This window comes from Pongo pygmaeus, chromosome 10 (genome assembly GCF_028885625.2).
Source record: "Pongo pygmaeus isolate AG05252 chromosome 10, NHGRI_mPonPyg2-v2.0_pri, whole genome shotgun sequence".
In the NCBI taxonomy this organism is placed as follows: Eukaryota; Metazoa; Chordata; class Mammalia; order Primates; family Hominidae; genus Pongo; species Pongo pygmaeus.
The window spans coordinates 38,666,975-38,684,351 of NC_072383.2; the positions used below are offsets into that span (position 1 = coordinate 38,666,975).

At 38.3% G+C, this 17,377-nt stretch overlaps 1 protein-coding gene across 1 annotated transcript in view; it reads left to right on the plus strand.

Moving 5' to 3' along the window:
• The first annotated feature begins 376 nt into the window (after window positions 1-376).
• The window catches only part of PDZRN4 (PDZ domain containing ring finger 4), a 390,002-nt gene continuing 373,001 nt past the window's right edge, over window positions 377-17,377 (plus strand). The window contains exons 1-3 of the mRNA XM_054445135.1: window positions 377-1,168; window positions 3,491-3,577; window positions 5,293-5,400. Of these exons, the coding sequence (XP_054301110.1) occupies window positions 521-1,168; window positions 3,491-3,577; window positions 5,293-5,400 (843 nt within the window). The 5' untranslated portion in view covers window positions 377-520. The remainder of the gene's footprint in view (window positions 1,169-3,490; window positions 3,578-5,292; window positions 5,401-17,377) is intronic.

A 17,377-nucleotide genomic window follows, 5' to 3' on the forward strand; every position in this document is an offset into this window, starting at 1 on the left:
AACATATTGGAGATAGACTCGACGCCGGGTGGGCCATGGGCATTCAGCGGAAAACCAGACGGACAAAAAAATTCTGCTCTCCCGAAGCTTACATTGTGGTGAATTTAAAAGTTGCTTCTCAACATTAGCGCTGTACCCATCACCAGCCCTGCCCAGGGCGAGGCGCCTCGATGCTTGAAGTTCACTGTTCAGGCAAAGGAGAACACAGTGTCCCCAAGGACCATTGTAAGCTGGGCGGCCAAAATTTGAAAGAACATAAATCGCAGAGCAGCGAAGGAGGCGGGGGTCTCTGGAGGTTACTTCTATTAGCGTCAATACGGGCGAAGTCAGGGGACCTAGCAGGAGCCTGAAAACTTCAAGCCAAACAAACTCTGAGATCACACCTCCCACCCGCCACCTCCCTCCGACTAGCCACTGCCGCCGCCCAGAGACGGCTGCCCCGGGGGTGGCCCAGGAAAGGCAGGGGGGCTCGGAGAAGACGGACTCTGCTTTCGCTCCCCCTTTCTTCCCCATCCCTAACATGGGCTTTGCCCTGGAGCGCTTCGCAGAAGCCGTGGACCCGGCTCTAGAGTGCAAACTGTGCGGCCAGGTGCTTGAAGAGCCCCTGTGCACGCCGTGCGGGCACGTCTTCTGCGCCAGCTGCCTGCTGCCCTGGGCGGTGCGGCGGCGCCGGTGCCCGCTGCAGTGCCAGCCCTTGGCGCCCGGCGAGCTGTACCGGGTGCTGCCGCTGCGCAGCCTCATCCAGAAGCTGCGCGTCCAGTGCGACTACCGCGCCCGCGGCTGCGGCCACTCGGTCAGGCTGCACGAGCTGGAGGCGCACGTCGAGCACTGCGACTTCGGCCCTGCCGGCCGCCTCCGCAGCCGCCGGGGCTGCGCTTCGGGGCTGGGCGGTGGGGAGGTGCACGCGCGGGGGGGCTGCAGTCCGGCACCCAGGGCTGGCCGGGGCGGGGGCGCGCGCGGGGGGCTGCCGGGCGGCCGCTGTGGCCGCAGGCGGGGACCTGGGCCTCGGATCCTCGACTGGAGGCGGCGCGAGAAGGCGCTGCTGGCGCAGCTCTGGGCGCTGCAGGGCGAGGTGCAGCTCACGGCGCGCAGGTACCAGGAGAAGTTCACCCAATACATGGCTTACGTCCGCAACTTCGTCGGCGACCTGGGTGGCGGCCACCGCAGGGTAAGCAAAGGGGGGTGGGCACCGCGGGCATGGTCGATTGGGGTGGGAAGAGGAGCGATTCTTTCTGACGCTTCAGGATTCCTTTGGAATTGGGCATCCTTCCTCACTATGCAGCAGGAAGCATCCACACCGTGATCACACTTTCCTGTCATTATCTTACGAATGGATTGGCATCGAAGTTAAGGATTGTCCCTTTTCTGATTATATTACGATTGGAAAGAGTTAAACAGATTCGATTCTAACTTTCCCCCGGGAAAGTAGGAATTGGGAAAACTCATTTTCCATCCAGACTCTCGTTCTCCATCTTTCACCCTTCTGCCCACCGTCTCTGCCTATTTTTTGAACACTTGTCCCGTGCCTGAAGCAAATCCGAGAAGGAAAGACAGAAAGCAAAGACTTTCCCCGCCCAGCCTTTCCTCTCCCGCGGCCGCCAGCATCCCCGCGGCCCTGGCAGCCGCACACCTGGGACTGGTGTCAGTGTTGATGACACTTGCGCTGCCACTGCCTGAATCAACCGCCTTCTATTAAGTTGGGGACTGTGAGGCACGTCGGGGCCAGGACAGCCTCAGGAGTTGAGAGATGGGGTTTCTTAGACTTGCAGAGTTCTTTTCATCACTCTGACTTTCCCTAAATAAGCCTTCCTTGTCATTATTGGTGGAGAGAGAGAGAGACAGATTGAGACTGTGTGTGTGCGACCTGGGAAGTCCAGTCCGAGAACCTCCATCTGTGGTCAGACCGGCCCTGCGAGCCCCCAGGCAGCGGCTGTTTCCCTTCTTTGTCTAAGCTGCTGGCCCCGAACTGCGCTCCTGGTCCGCCCGCCCGCTTTCAGACCGAATAAACAAGCCTCTTTGCAGCACCCCGTGTGAAGAGGCTTGTTTATAAAGCTGTTACTTCTCTCCTGGAGGACTTCTGCATAGTGTTTGACATTGTTGGTCGCTGCTATGGTGAGCAGGGATTTAGCAGAATTTGCGCTCCATTCAAGGAGCTGTTTTCATTCTTCAGCACTCCCGGGGAGGAGCAACCCTGAAAGACTCCCATTTGGGACTGGCTGCTCCACACTGCCTCTAACTCAGGCACTGAGTTTAGAAGCGCCTGTCTTGAACCTAAAAGAGAAAATTGAAGTGAGAGGGACTAAAATGTTTCTACCTTGATGAATGGAAGCACACTGTGTATTAAACGACCGGTTTCAAGGATTATTTCTGTAGTTCATATATGCATATACATATACGCATATATACAGGTAAATTTACAAAATGGGAGGAACCAGGGAAAAGCACAGATAGAAGCTTTGTATTACCAGTCCAGGTTTCAAGGTTGTAGACAACCAATCGTTGAAGGAAAGGAGCAACAGCTAGAATAATATTACAGAAAAGTCCATGCAACAAGTCAAGCTATGATTCTGAGAAGTGAGAAAAACTGCCCATGATTTGCAGACTAGCCAAAACCTTCTATGTGTTCCTCAGAAATGTTTTTCTACTACCAGTAGGGGCTGCTCTGCGCATTGCCTGGGAAAATATCTTGATGCTGATAGTAGTGATGATGATGCATATGGAATGTTATCATTCAGAAATAGTTTCCAAGTAAAGGTTAATAACATCTATAACCATGAATAAACCCACCTAGTCCAGCACTAATTCATCCTATGTTTAAGTTAGTCTTTACTAATAAACATTGTAGCTATAATTCATATTTGTTTTACTATTATTTGGCCAGCAGGAAAAAATACATATTACTTTACCTAGCACAAACCCTTATTTTTTTATTCTGCAGGAATTATGCAAAACCAAATAGGAATATTATTTAAAATTAGGACTACAGTAGCCTAACAGATCCTGCATTACAACAGCAACATGAATATTATGACTAAAATTTATAAATAGTTCCAGTGTTTCTTAAATTCCTTAAGACTTTACAAAATTAAAATTTTACACTATTGATAATTTATATTTTACTTTTCTGTAATGGAGGGAAAAATAAAGATACCTCCAAGGTTTAACCAGAAATCTGTTTTCAATTACAGCGATATCAGATTTAGATACTGCATGAGGATAAAAGAGCTGCCTGTCTCAAAATGCAAAGCCATTTAGTAATTTTTGAAAATAGGGTTTTTTCCCCTCATATGGACAGTTGTTCTTTTTCAAATACATACTTGCAATGTAAGTATAGGAAAATGTCAAACTTCTGCCACATTCAACCATCCTTAATTTTAAAGTTTTCCTCTTTTCACATGTCAGTTAACTTACGGTACATAAAAACTTATTGTAGGATTTATTTTTCTTTTATATTTTTACCTAGTTAGTCATTTTATACATTTTTTTCTAGGATGGAGAACATAAGCCATTCACTATTGTGTTAGAAAGAGAAAATGACACTTTGGGATTCAATATTATAGGAGGTCGACCAAATCAGGTAAAACACCTTGTTAATGCATTACTCATTCCTTAAAATAAGCATTAATAAGCATTACTCGTTGCTTATAAAATAATAGAGGACTTAGCTTTATTTGTGGATTTTGAGTAAGAAAAACAAGTGGTTTAATCTTTAAAATTAGGCTTGTGATCAAATATCAGATTTCTTAATGCAAATATTCCAGTACATACCCAGATTTTATTTATTTATTCATTTATTTATTTTGTTTGTTTGTTTGAGACAGAGTCTTTCTCTGTTGCTCAGGCTGGAGTGCAGTGGCATGCTCTCAGCTCACTGCAACCTCTGCCTCCTAGGTTCAAGCGATTCTCCTGCCTCAGCCTCCCAAATAGCTGGGATTACAGGCGCCTGCCACCACGCCCGGCTAATTTTTTGTATTTTTAGTAGAGACAGGGTTTCACCATGTTGGCCAGGCTGATTTTGAACTCCTCACCCCAAGTGATCCACCTGCCACTGTCTCCCAAAGTGCTAGGATTACAGGTGTGAGCCTGGCCCTGATTTTATTATTTTTTAATTTTTTAATTTTCACCATAACTAGAAAAAGGTGGTTAAGTTTTAAAAAATGATGTTCTTTAATTTTTCTCAATAAACTGCCATGAAATTTTTGCATCCTGCATTGCAGATGTTGTCCAAGGAAACTGTCTTAGTATTGTTGGCCATATGCTCTGTTTAGGTAAGGATGGCAGTGACATATTTCTTCCTCGTGTTTAGTATTTTGAAAACCTAGCAACTAATGACTGCTGTGCTTCTCTTTTTAAAACAGTCCTCATTTATTAAGATGAAGGCCTTTTCATCATAGCATTTTCGTTATCATTTTCGCCAAGGAATATTTTTATAGATTCTATTTTGGTATTTGACATTTAGATGACATTGGGCCTTTTTAAAAAGTCTCTTAAAATTCATGATAAGGACAGCTAAAGAGATATAACTTTATTTAACCTGTCATGAAGTCAAATGACATTTAAAATTATATGATGTATTATTATAGGATGTTGGATATTTTTCCCTAAATAAGCTTTGGCTTCTTGTGACTGGCTAAAATGTCCTATTTCTACCATATTGGCTGTGTTTGAGGTTTAACTAATCATGAGTCACATTGCACCTGGAAATATGTAACAATGAGTTTGCATGGGTTCCCTTTTGCATAGGTTCCCTTGCAGTTTAGATGTGATCTTTTGGGATTTTACACTTGAGTAAGCTACCAGTGTCTCCTGTGAATAGACACAACTAGAGCTATGTTTCTAAATCTGTCACATAAAAAAGCTAAATTACATTTCAAAACGTTACCACATCTCAAACCAGTCATACAGTGGGAACCAGATACATGTTTTTTTCCTTCTTTAACCTTATCACCCTTTTACTTGCTGTATCTCTTTAGAAGTGAGATGTTTTATAAATAATACTTAAAAGCCAGTTTATTTCACCATGTACATGCCCTTTCCCATAGCTTTTTTATGTGAACTCAAAAATGTGAAGTAAATAGATAATCTTGTCAGAAACCCTGGACTCATTCATTAAAACTGCCACCTTGATTAATGACTAGTTGGTGTTAAGTAAGTTAAAATTCTGTGCCAAATCCCCAGCTAAGAGAGTTGCATGTTTACAGAGGATTGGTAATGTTACATTTGGTAAATTGTCCTTAATAATATTTAAATTTTGCTTACATCTTTCTTCTGCTAACGATTTTTTTTAAATAGAATAATCAGGAAGGAACATCGACTGAAGGAATTTATGTTTCAAAAATTTTAGAAAATGGACCTGCTGACAGAGCAGATGGCCTGGAAATTCATGACAAAATCATTGAGGTAAGACAATGATAAAACATGTATATGATCCATGCAAGAAAGATTTGGATATTTTAAGTTTCCAAATTTACCGCTTTACCTTGATGTGGTGCTTATTAGAATATACATTCTTAGTAGCAGTAAAGGCATTATCGTTTTTACTTTCTTACAAAAAATGTAAAAGTCACTGGGAGAGGTGGCTCATGCCTATAATCCCAGCACTTTTGGTGGCTGAGGCAGGAGCATCACTTGAGCTCAGGAGTTCGAGACCTGACTGGGCAACATTGTGAGACTTTATCTCTACCAAAAAAACAAAACAAAAAAATTAGCTGGGCATGGTGGCACATACCTATGGTCCCAGCTACTCAGGAGGCTGAAGTGGGCGGATCACTCGATGTTAAACCCAGGAGGCCAAGGCTGTGCTGAGCTGTGTGTAGGCCACTGCTCTCTAGCCTAGGCAACAGAGCAAGACGCTGCCTCCAAAAAGATGTAAAACTCTATTATGATTCTATATAATTCATTAGATATTGTCATGAAAGTATAAAATACCTGAAGTTTTCAAATGTGTTAATGAATACCTCTGTTTTAATTAATAACTTGTGTTTCCCATGAACTATGACATCACTTGCTTGATTATTAACAGATTAATTATTATAACATTTCAAAAAAGGATGATAAATCTCTGTTGAGGAACATTTCTGATGAGGAACTATGACCATATTTTAAATTTGTAATTAATATTTTATATGTAGAGTTTGGAATAAATTATACAATACCTTTAATATTTCTTAGTGTAATATGGCTACCTTGTTCCTGTCATTCTCTTTTATATGAAAGGAAAAGAGAAATACCTTTTTTTCTCTTTGTTGTGAAAACCTGGTGTGAACTCTTTGTATGTTGTAACCGTATTGTTGTATTTCGGGGTGATAAAGTGATAAAGTGATTCCACCTATATGCTAGTAAAATTGGGTTATGATAATGAAATTTTATGTCCCTGCCATCTGCCATCTCTGTCCTTTTGACATTTTATTAACTGGTTAAGATAATATTACTTTTTGTTGCCAAAAATGATTAAGTTACTTTTATCAGTGAGTTTATTTCCAATGGATTAGTAAAGGTATAAATAGGAATTTGGAAGGTTTACTTGACTCCACTACTGTTTTTAAAAATTCTGTTCACTCTAGGCTACATAATCACTAGTGCTATCTTTCTGAATATTTATGTAAACTATCAGAATGGAGGCAGATTTTCTATATTAAATTTTGAATAAAGTTTTAGATTTTCATTCATCCTCTGTGCACTAACCAAAGTTGAATTTTTAATGACTTGACATAGAGTACGAGTGAAGAATATAGAGGAGCCAATAGTTAGTTTGCTGTTTTGGGAAAAAAGAACACAACATTTATAAATTAGCTGACTAGACAATTTAGAAAAAAAAGAAGAGTTATCTTTTGCCAAAAAAAACCTTGATTTATATCTAAAGAGGTCTCTTGTATCAAGATTTTATTCTTCCAGTTTTGTTGCCAAGAAAGTGCAGACCTACTTTCGCTGTTGCTATCCAGTTCATCTTGACAATTTGTCTAGTGGAAACATTCACATGCTGTAGCTTCTAAAGTTAGAATGTGCACGTATGATCTAAAGGGCAACATACTTTAAACAGAAGATTGTCCCTGTTACTTTCCGCATTATCTAAAAAACATATTAAGTTGTCCAGTTACCAATGGAAAATAAATTCCTACATTTGATATTATTAGAAGAACTGATGGAACTGAATACATATATTGTTACACACACACAAACACATAGACACAACAGAAATACGTATTGGAAATTTAAAAAATAACTTATTCTAGCTAGGTGACGTATTATATATGCTTCATTAATGTTACATTAGAAAAGAAAAAGAATTTTTTTATACTGTCATACAACAATTTGGTTACAAACCTATTGATTTTTTTAAAGAGGTAATTTTATAAAACTATGGTTGAAAAATCAAGTGCATCTAGACACCTATATAGTACTGTTACTAATATATGTCAAATTAACCTTATTTAAACCCTGTAAGATAAAAAGTAAGGGGATCAACCATAGAAATTCAAATGAAACTTAACTAGCTGCGGTATTATTATTCACTTTCATTTGCATGTATTAGCAGTTAATGACTAGAGCTTGAAGTTTGTCTCAGTGATATAGATTTTTCAATGTGTCTTTTACACCAGGGTACACTGATTTTATGTATATATGCTATAGTTCTAGAATGGATCAATGTGACCACATTTGCAGTTAAGAAATGGGTTAGATGATGTGCATATTTCTAGAATGTTGTGTGTTAAATAGCATGAAATATTTTAGAAAGAAGATTATTAGAAATTGCTCTTGCTTAGTTGTTCAGTGATGCTATCAGCATTTTGAGTGAATAGATATTTGTGTGACTTTAATATCTAGTTAAACAAGAAGTGTGTTTTTTCTTGTGCATATGTGTGTGTTGTAAAAGATCCCTATGTAATCATTAAAGTTAGAAATATTTGATGCTTATCCATTATTTTAGTTTCTCTGTCATTATGATATCAATCAACTTTAAGCAGTGTTTAGCTAATGGGAAATTGAGAAGAAATCTATCAATTTAAAATATGCAGATGCATATTTTAAAACAGATTTTTAAAGTAAAGATAATAATTTATTTTCTGTTTTGTGATCAATGATTTGTTCGTTGAAAAAATTTAATGGATCCATTTTTGAATTTCAAATAGTCGTGCCGATTTAAACCTGGTGCAACAAATAAGTTTGTTAACAGTGTAAAGGGTACAAACTAGTTCATATATTATAAAATTATCCATATGACTTATGCACAATCTGACACATTACTAAATGCTTTGAATTTACTGATATATAACTGAAATAAAAAATAAAAACAATAAGAGATTCTATGGTTTATATATAGTCAAGATATGCTCAAAAATACTTTGTGTAGCTAATTGCTTGATGCACACATACAAGTTTATGAATTGTCTTTAAAAAATAACAAAATTTTCCAAAGTTGTTCACTTGAAGAGGAAGTAGATATGTTAAAGGTTTTGTTCTGTTGATGGTTAAAAAGATTTTATAAACTCTAATAAATATATTAGTTATAATAGTTTTGCCACAGTTCAACAAAGGCTAGTAACATGTATTATTTTTTAATATTTGCATTATATTGATAAAATTCAAGAATAATAAAGGAATAAAAAATTACTGTCATTAGGTAAATCTATGTCATATTTTTCACATAATATAAGGCAAGTTAATTTTTGGAGTCAGTCTCCACAAGCAACTATGTTAACCGGTTTCTAGCTATTTCCACATCCATATTTGTTAAACTATTTATGCTTGTAAATTTTAAAAAATCAGTTGTGATATTTGAGTTACACTAGGTGTCAAAATATCACTGGAGACTAAAAAGGCAGAAGATATTGTTGAAGGCATTTTGAAACATCACAGAAATTCACATATGCCAAGAATTCACCACAGTATACAGCTGAATAAAAGCATGCTGTTTTTCATTCTTTCAAGAATCAAAGGAATCACAGAAAATCCCTGATCCTATCGAAGGTTGGGCACAATTCTGGAAGAAGGCATGACCATTGCTGTAGTTATCATCATGTTAGGATGCCTAAGTGGTATGTGGGAGGGAGTTGAGAAACAAAGTTCACTGTTGCTTTTAGCATCGATTCCTCTATTCTTTCTTTCTTCTTCTTCTTCTTCTTCTTTTTTTTTTTTTTTGAGACAGGATCTTGCTCTGTCACCTGGGCTGGAATGCAGTGGCATGATCATAGCTCACTGCAGCCTCTACCTCTGGGACTCAAGGTATCCTCCAGCCTAAGCCTCCCAAGTAGCTGGGACTACAGGTGCACCCCACCACACCCGGCTAATTTTTTAAAAATTTTCTATAGAGATGGAGTTTCACCATGTTGCCCAGGCTGGTCTTGAACTCCTGGGCTCAAGTGGCCTATCCACCTTGACCTCCTGAAATGCTGGGATTACAGGCATGAGCCATAGTGCCCAGTCTCCTCTCTTATTTCTATGATGCTGATAGCAGGCAAGGCAACCATAACTCCAGAGTGGGAAAGGGTGGATAATCATTCATGGCTCTTTGTTTACACTTTCTTCTCCCAGCACCCCCCTAACCCCTACAGCGCCAGGTCAATGTTGTTCGAAACAGTGCTGGAGGCACAGTGCTTCTCTCAACTTCTGGAGACCAGAGTGGGGCTGAAGGTCTGTGGAATCTTTGAGATGAATAGCTCAGAGCATAAAGCAGAGGATTTTTTTTAGTGTATATATTAAAATCTTTTTATTTTATTTTTTACCTTGAAATTCATAATGCAATGCAGCATAAAAGGCATTTTCCTTTTCTTTAGAAATAGTTCCCACATTGAAGTGTCAGTGTAGCACTTTCCATTAAGTGCTGTTTATTACCAGAAGAAAGAGTTTCACAAATCAGAAACTTTTTAACTTGCCAGACTGCCAACTACACTTTCTTTTATTTCTGTAATGTTATACCTCTGCATTCTCTGTGGTCACTACCTGTACTACTAAAATGAAAATCTTTGGTAGTTGTCACGTTTATTTAGCTAACACTCTGCATAGTCAGACTGCAGCTGTTAAAGCAGGAAAATTAATTGCAGTTCAGAGCTAAACATTTAGGAATGTTATTGAATCAGATCTGCAAGGTGCTACCTCTGTATATACCTAATGAAACACTATACCTTACTATCTCACAAAGCAATGGTGCTAATTTTTTGATGCATAAGAAGCATTTACAAGTTTCTATAGGTCACCTGTAAATCTGCTGGGCAGTTCGTTTTTTGACAAATTTATGTCTAATTCAAACAGCTAAATATCACTAATCATAGAGAAATGCAAATTAAAATCACAATGAGATACCATCTTACACCAGTCAGAAAATGATTATTAATAAAAGTCAAAAAACAATAGATGTTGGTGAAAATGCAGAGAAAAGAGAACACTTATACACTATTGGTTGGAATGGAAATTCGTGTAACTCCTGTGGAAAACACTATGGCGATTTCCCAAAGGATTAAAAATAAAACTACCATTTGATTTAGCAATCACACTACTGGGTATCTACCCAAAGGAACAAAATCATTATATAAAAAAGACACCTGCAGTTGTATGTTTATTGCAGCACCATTCACAATAGCAAAGTCACGGAATCAACCTATGTGTCTATCAGTGGATGATTGGATAAAGAAAACATGGTGTGCATATATACACCATAGAACACTGTGCCACCATAAAAAACAAGAATGAAATTGTGTGTTTTGCAGCAACATAGATGGAACTAGAGGCCATTACCTTAGGTGAAATCACTCAGACACTGAAAGTCAAATACCACATATTCTCATTTAAAAGTGGGAGCCAGACAATGTGCACACATGGACATAGACAGTGGAATAACAGACATTGAAGATGTGGAAGGGTGGGAGGAGGGAAGTGGATTGAGGGCTGATAATTACTTAGTGGGTACAATGCACCTTATTCAGGTCGTGTTTACCTAAAAGCCCAGACTTCACCATGATGCAATATATCCACATAAAAAAACTGCATTTGTACCCCCTAAATCTATAAAAATAACAAATACATTTTAAAAAGAGTGTAAATGGACATTACCACCTTGCCTTAGTGAAGTGACACTGTAGATTTATTCAGTGTACCTGTCCTCCTAGAAGTTAGTTTAATTCATGATTACAAATCATTAAACTGGGTAGGGTAACAGTAGAATCTGTGGATGCAGGCAGCCTCATAGTTTCAGGAAAGGATGCAGGCGTTAAACTGGATTTTGGCCCTGAATTTGTGTCACATTTTCACTCAAAGATTCTCAACTTTTCCATTTCTCAGTTTCTCTCCTGTAAGTGTCACCATAGACAGTCCCTCAGATTTTCCAACTAGGTGGTCATCGTGGTTTTGCCACGTCACTGAGTTTTTATTATTAATAAACATTGTTTTATGTTAGCCTACAAAAAAAGACTGGAAAGATCCTTACACCATTGAGCGTGTTAAGCACTGTTATATCCATTTTAAATTTCTAAGACTTGAACTTGTGTTTGACTTGTGAGTGCTAAACTCCTGAGAAGGGAAACAGGGCCACCTCTTTTTACTGTGCAGCTTGCACACGACACAGTTGGATTTGGTGTTCCTGTCTGAAGCTCTCAGTGTGGTTCCCATTCTCCTCATCATTCTGTGCTATAAAAATCTCATCAGTAACACCTGTAACATTATTTTGATTCATTTTAATTTGTGATCCAAAGTTGCTTTTAGGTAAAATTCCAAATTGGGGCCTTAACGTACTGGTTTTTGCCCTTCTTTTCTTCCTTTCAATCATCCTGGGCACCTGGCAACTCCTTTCTGTCTTTCTTATTCCCCCGCAACATTTATTGTCAGGAAAGAAGGTCCTTACATTCACTTGCACCATTTGAACCATATATGTTTGTTCCATCATAGTATCCGAAGTTTAACTAGAGATGATGCCTTAATGACACCTAAGCTTTTATCATTTTCACCTGGGCCTGCACTGTAGCTTCTTGAGAAAACTTTCCTTTCTTCCAGCCTCTGCTATCTATAACTCCACTTGTTTTCTACCCTCAGCAAAACTTGTCATTGTTTTGCTTCTTTACTTAGGGGCCTTTATTGGCATTACATTTTCAATTGGTTAAATCCAGGTTTTCTTCATGAAGCAAAAATAGCCGTTTGAAACCCTTACTTTGTGCAATTTTTTAAAAAAAACCCTCCACTATTGTTTTGTGAAACTCCTCCCTTTTCCTATAGACAGGCCTCTCTGCTTTTATTTGTTGTTTTCTGTCTAACTGGCATTCTGTGCCACAGCCTTCTGTAGCTGACAAACTCCTTTGTATCCTCAAATATCCTCTACTCCTGGAAGCCCTTTGCAATCCACTAAGCAATACTATCTTTTCTTCTCCATTGTCAATAGATCTTTATACCTCTCACTTTCATAGCATTTTCATGTATTATGATATATATTTATTCTTTGATATTCTTTTCCCCCAAAAAATGTTATGGGTTTCTTAGAAGTGGTTTTAGTATTTTATTGAACTTACTATCTTCAGCATCTCTTTTGCTCTCAGCATTGTGCCTGGGAAACTTCAGACATTCTGTGAATTTTCTTTGAATGATGGACTAAATGAATGGGTGAATCTCAAGATCAAGGTTTTAGGCATTATGGTATGGATCCAAGAGTTTTTCAACATCCCTGAAATTTTTCCAGGTGGGCAGTCCCCAAAGCCTCTCCCATAACAGCCGATTCCTTCTTGCCATATATTTATTATGAGATCAATCAGAAGTTGAAAGATTATTGTTTCTTAAGTTGTGAGATCTTGAAAATCTAGCCACAATGGATCAAAGCAATTGTATCTTTCTAGAATGTTTCTTATAGCCTATAAATCAAGAAAGAACCCAAGTCTACAAGGCAATGTTTGAAATTCTGTTCATGTAAATGCTTAAATCGGATCTGAAGACGTGTGTGCTCACCTTCACCCTCCTGCAGAATGTTAGTTATTGAACTTGAACAACCCTGGTAAAGCTGCCTGAATTTACATGCTTGCCTGCAAAGCAGATGTGCAGAGAATGGCACTGGACCAATTATGAAATTGAACAAAAACATGATTGACTGCAGAGGAACTAAAAAGATGAAAGATATTTTCAATGTTTCCAAGCCTTGTAAATGATCTTGTGAAAAGACCAAAAGAGCTGGAAGCTTCCTAGAGCACTGGGGATGGCACCGGAGCCTCTTTGAAGTTGTCTTGGGGAGAGCTGCTTGGAATAATTACCAGTAGCCCCAGCTGTGAGGCATTCTGAAGAAGCTTAAGGCACAGTTCACTGAGCTTGATGCTGGGAGCTTTTCAAGGCAAGTTTAGAGAGGTTGTGCTTTCGTAAGTATATGCTGTTGTATTCCTGGCAGATTTTAGTGTTTCTATAAAGAGACAGGAATAAAAACTTTCCCAGTCTTTTCTAAAAATCATTATTCTTCCCAATGTCTTGAGAAAGTGTCACAAAGGATAGAACATGGGTTGGGTGGATTTGGTGCCTGATCCTCTTAAGCCTATGAATTATTACAGCCACATCACAGTCCCATGGCTTTATAGACAGTACTTTTAATCAGCTTTGCTCTTCTTTCTTAAGCAGATAACAGTGTTCTTAAAAAGAATGTATCACTTCTTTTATAATCAGCAACTCAGAGGTGATTCATTGTTATCTTCATATCAAACACACCCCAAAGAATAAACATTATTCATTATGTGGTTTCAAATATTTTAAACAATTTTGTAATCTTGTAAAAGTAGAGCAATAAATCTTTAACTTATAAGATTAGATGAGCAATTGACTATGCTGCTTAGATAAGGAAATAAATATTTTTCATAGAGTATGATGCAATTTAGTATAGAATACCTGACAAAATATATAATGTTAAATGAAAATATTGTTATTTTTATGTAAAATTAGGTGATTTGATGTTTTATTTGCATAATCTATTGCATTGAAGCTAAGGGAAACAATAGATTTACTCTATGAAATCATATTTCAGAAAAAAATAGTTAACAAACATTTGTTAGTTGTAGAAAAGGTAGTTGTCACAGTGAAATTTGCTACAAATATGATTCATGAAGTACATAAACACATGTTTAAATGATAATAGGCTTTTGTTGATGAAGGTTGAAAAAAACCTGTTATTGACTGGAAGTACCTTAAAGAGCTTATAATCAAGATGGGAAGATAGTCATACATTAATTAAACAAGCAACAGCAAAACAAAACAACAACAACAAAAGGAACACAGAATGAGTGATTGGCATAGAATCACTACTAAGAAGACTTCCTTGGTATTCTGGTAGCCTAACAGCTTTAAGCTTTAAGCGGGAATGGTACTTGAAAGGACTCTTACAGGAAAAGTCAGAGAGGGATTAGGAGGTGAGAGAGGGTAGAACAAGAGCTTTCCATATTTAGGAAGAATGCCATGAGTCAAATGACAAGGTAGGACTTGTGTGTCTTGCTTGGCAGCCATTTGGTCGATTAACCTGAAAAAATTATAGCTAATACTTATTGGTTATTATATGTCAAGAATTCTTTAGGTTTTTTACAGGTATTAATTCATTGTATCCCCACAACACTCTGTGAGGTTGGTACTGGAGGTATTAATGGTGTCCCATTTTACAGATGAGAAGACTGAGGCACAGAGAGATCAACTAATTTGCCAAGGTCACACAGTAAGAGCTCCTGTATCTGTGCCTTCAACCATTGCTTAATACTACCTATTATTAAGAATTATATAAGTGATTCATGGTAGATAATCTATGAAAAGTCCGTTGAAGCCAGACTTTGAAGAAATTAGGGAAAGGCCTTGCATGTTTGTCTAAGGAGTTTGCTTTTTATGGTATAGGCAACAAGGAGTCAGTGATAAGGTTTGAACAGTGGAATGACATGGGCAAAGCAATAATTGAAAGATTAAATCCCAAAGTAAATTTCACTGGGGTATATAAATAACTTGAAAAGTGAAAGAACTTGAGATGGGATGCTAATGGTTGGGTATCACAGTTGTCCATAGATGTGGTAGTAAGGGCTTGTAGCAAATAAATGCAATAGAAAAGTACCAGAAGTATCTTGAACATTTTCCCTTGTCTTCACTTTCCAACAGTATGCTCATCATCATCGCATATCAAGAATGTAGTTCACTACCACAGAGGTTATGTATCCTTTCTTTTATTGTCTTCATTGCAGACTGTGTCATGGTGTTTAGTATAAATAGACTATGGAAATCCATCCCCTATGTCTGTTAGGAAGTCATTTGATGGTATTGGTTCAAAGAGGTCCTCTAAAAAGTCTTGAGAGAAAGATGGAGAGAGACAAAAGGCTTGATGGATTACCCTCTGGACAGGAGAGTTCCTTAAGAAGAACTAGGGTGTTCAAGCATTGTTTTCTACTGCAGGCTTGTTAGAAAAGATCTTGCAGTGATACAATGGGTGTTGGAAGTACTAGGCGAGTTTGGAGCCTGTATTAGTCCATTCTCACACTGCTATAAAGAACTGCCCTAGACTGGGGAGGTCTCAGGAAACTTACAACGATGACCAAAGGTAAAAGGGAAGGAAGGTACCTTCTTCACAAGGCAGCAGGAGGGAGAATAAATGCAGGAGGAACTACCAAACACTTATAAAACCATCGGATCTTGTGAGAACTCACTCACTATCACGAGAAAGCATGGGGGAACCACCCCCCTGATTCAGTTACCTTCACCTGCTCTCTCCCTTGACGTGGGGATTATGGGAATTACAATTCAGGATGAGATTTTGGGTGGGGACACAGCCAAACCATATCAGAGCCTGTTCACCTTTTAAACTTGATTTGATATAGTTAGAAGTACTATTGACACTGGAGTTTTTTCAGACAAAATTTTCTCTCAATCAAATATGTCATCTTCCCTCTCCTAGAATATTGCAATTTACTTCATATGATTTCTTATCCACCATTTCTGTGCTCTGTCAAATCTGTCTCTATGCCAGTACTACTGGAACTATCTTTGTTAAAAGACATTTAATTATTTTATTTTATTTTTGTGATTCATAGACTATAAGATAAAAATGGATTACTAGAAGAAAATGAAATAAAATGAGACAAAATGCTACCAGGACCATTTTTTATTATGTATTCATTATTATTAGGTTCATCAGACATACATTTATCCTACCAAGTTAACATAAATTATTCTAAATTCTTGCACTCTGTTTCTGTACTTATCCTGTCATAGATTAGTAACAAACTGTTCGTGACCTAGCACTGGTCTTTGGTCCTTAGTCCACTCTGAGTAGCACTGCCTCTCACAGCAGCCAGAGAGATCGTTTATGAATGCAAATTACATCTTATGACCCTTCTGTCTATAATTCCTGAAAACCTTCCCTGCGCATGGGATAAAATGTAAGGTTCTTAACCTATTCAATGAGGTCCTGCCTCCTCTGGCCCTCGTCTATAAATCCAACTCCTTTGTCCACCCTCCCCTTAGCTCATGTTGTTCAAGCTACACTGGCTTTCTCTTTCAGTTCCAGAATGCACCCAGCACTTTCCCGTCTCAAGGACTTCTCACTGGAATTCTCCTTCCTCTCCTTTAACCTCACTAACTTCTACTCATTCCTTCTACTCAGCTCAAATATCACCATTGCAGACAAGCCTTCTCTGACTTTCCTGTTTAAACTCTAATCCCATGTGATGCTCTTTCATATCGCCTTCTCCTGGCATATCATAATTAGAAATTACCTGTTTCTTTTTAGGTAAATGTTTATAGACGATCACAGATCATAAGTGTCTAGTGCAACAAAAGATCAGAAAGTGAAGTTATGCACGAGGCCAGCACCCAGATCAAGAAACAGAGCATAGCAGGCATCCCCAAAACCTTCCCTTCTTCTCCTGTTCCTTCATTACCTTCTTCTACATTTTGCCTATTTTTGACTTTTATGTAAATAGAATCACACAATAGCTATTCTTTAGAGTTCAACTTCTTTTATTTAACATTATGCTTGTGATGTCCACTCACATTGCTGCATGTAATTGTTCATTCTTAGAGCTGTGTAGTATTGTAGCATTTCACTATATGACTTTACCACAACTAATTATGAATTTTACCTTCAATGGAATGGTCAGTTCTAGGCCATTACAACAGCAGTGCTCTGAACATTCTTGTTTTGTGGACGTATGCATGTATTTATGATATACACACAAACACATTTACGGGTACATTTGCAGGGTCAGAGGACATATAAATGTTTAGCTTTAGTCATTACTTCCTAACAGATTTTTCAAATGGCTTTAGCAATTTAGATTCTCATCAGCAGTGTCTTAGAGTTTCCATTGGTCCACATACTTGCAAAGATTTGGTATTGTGTGTTTTTTTAATTTCTTCCATCTGGTGAAATGGTGTATGCTGATGACTCTGGCATTTCCTT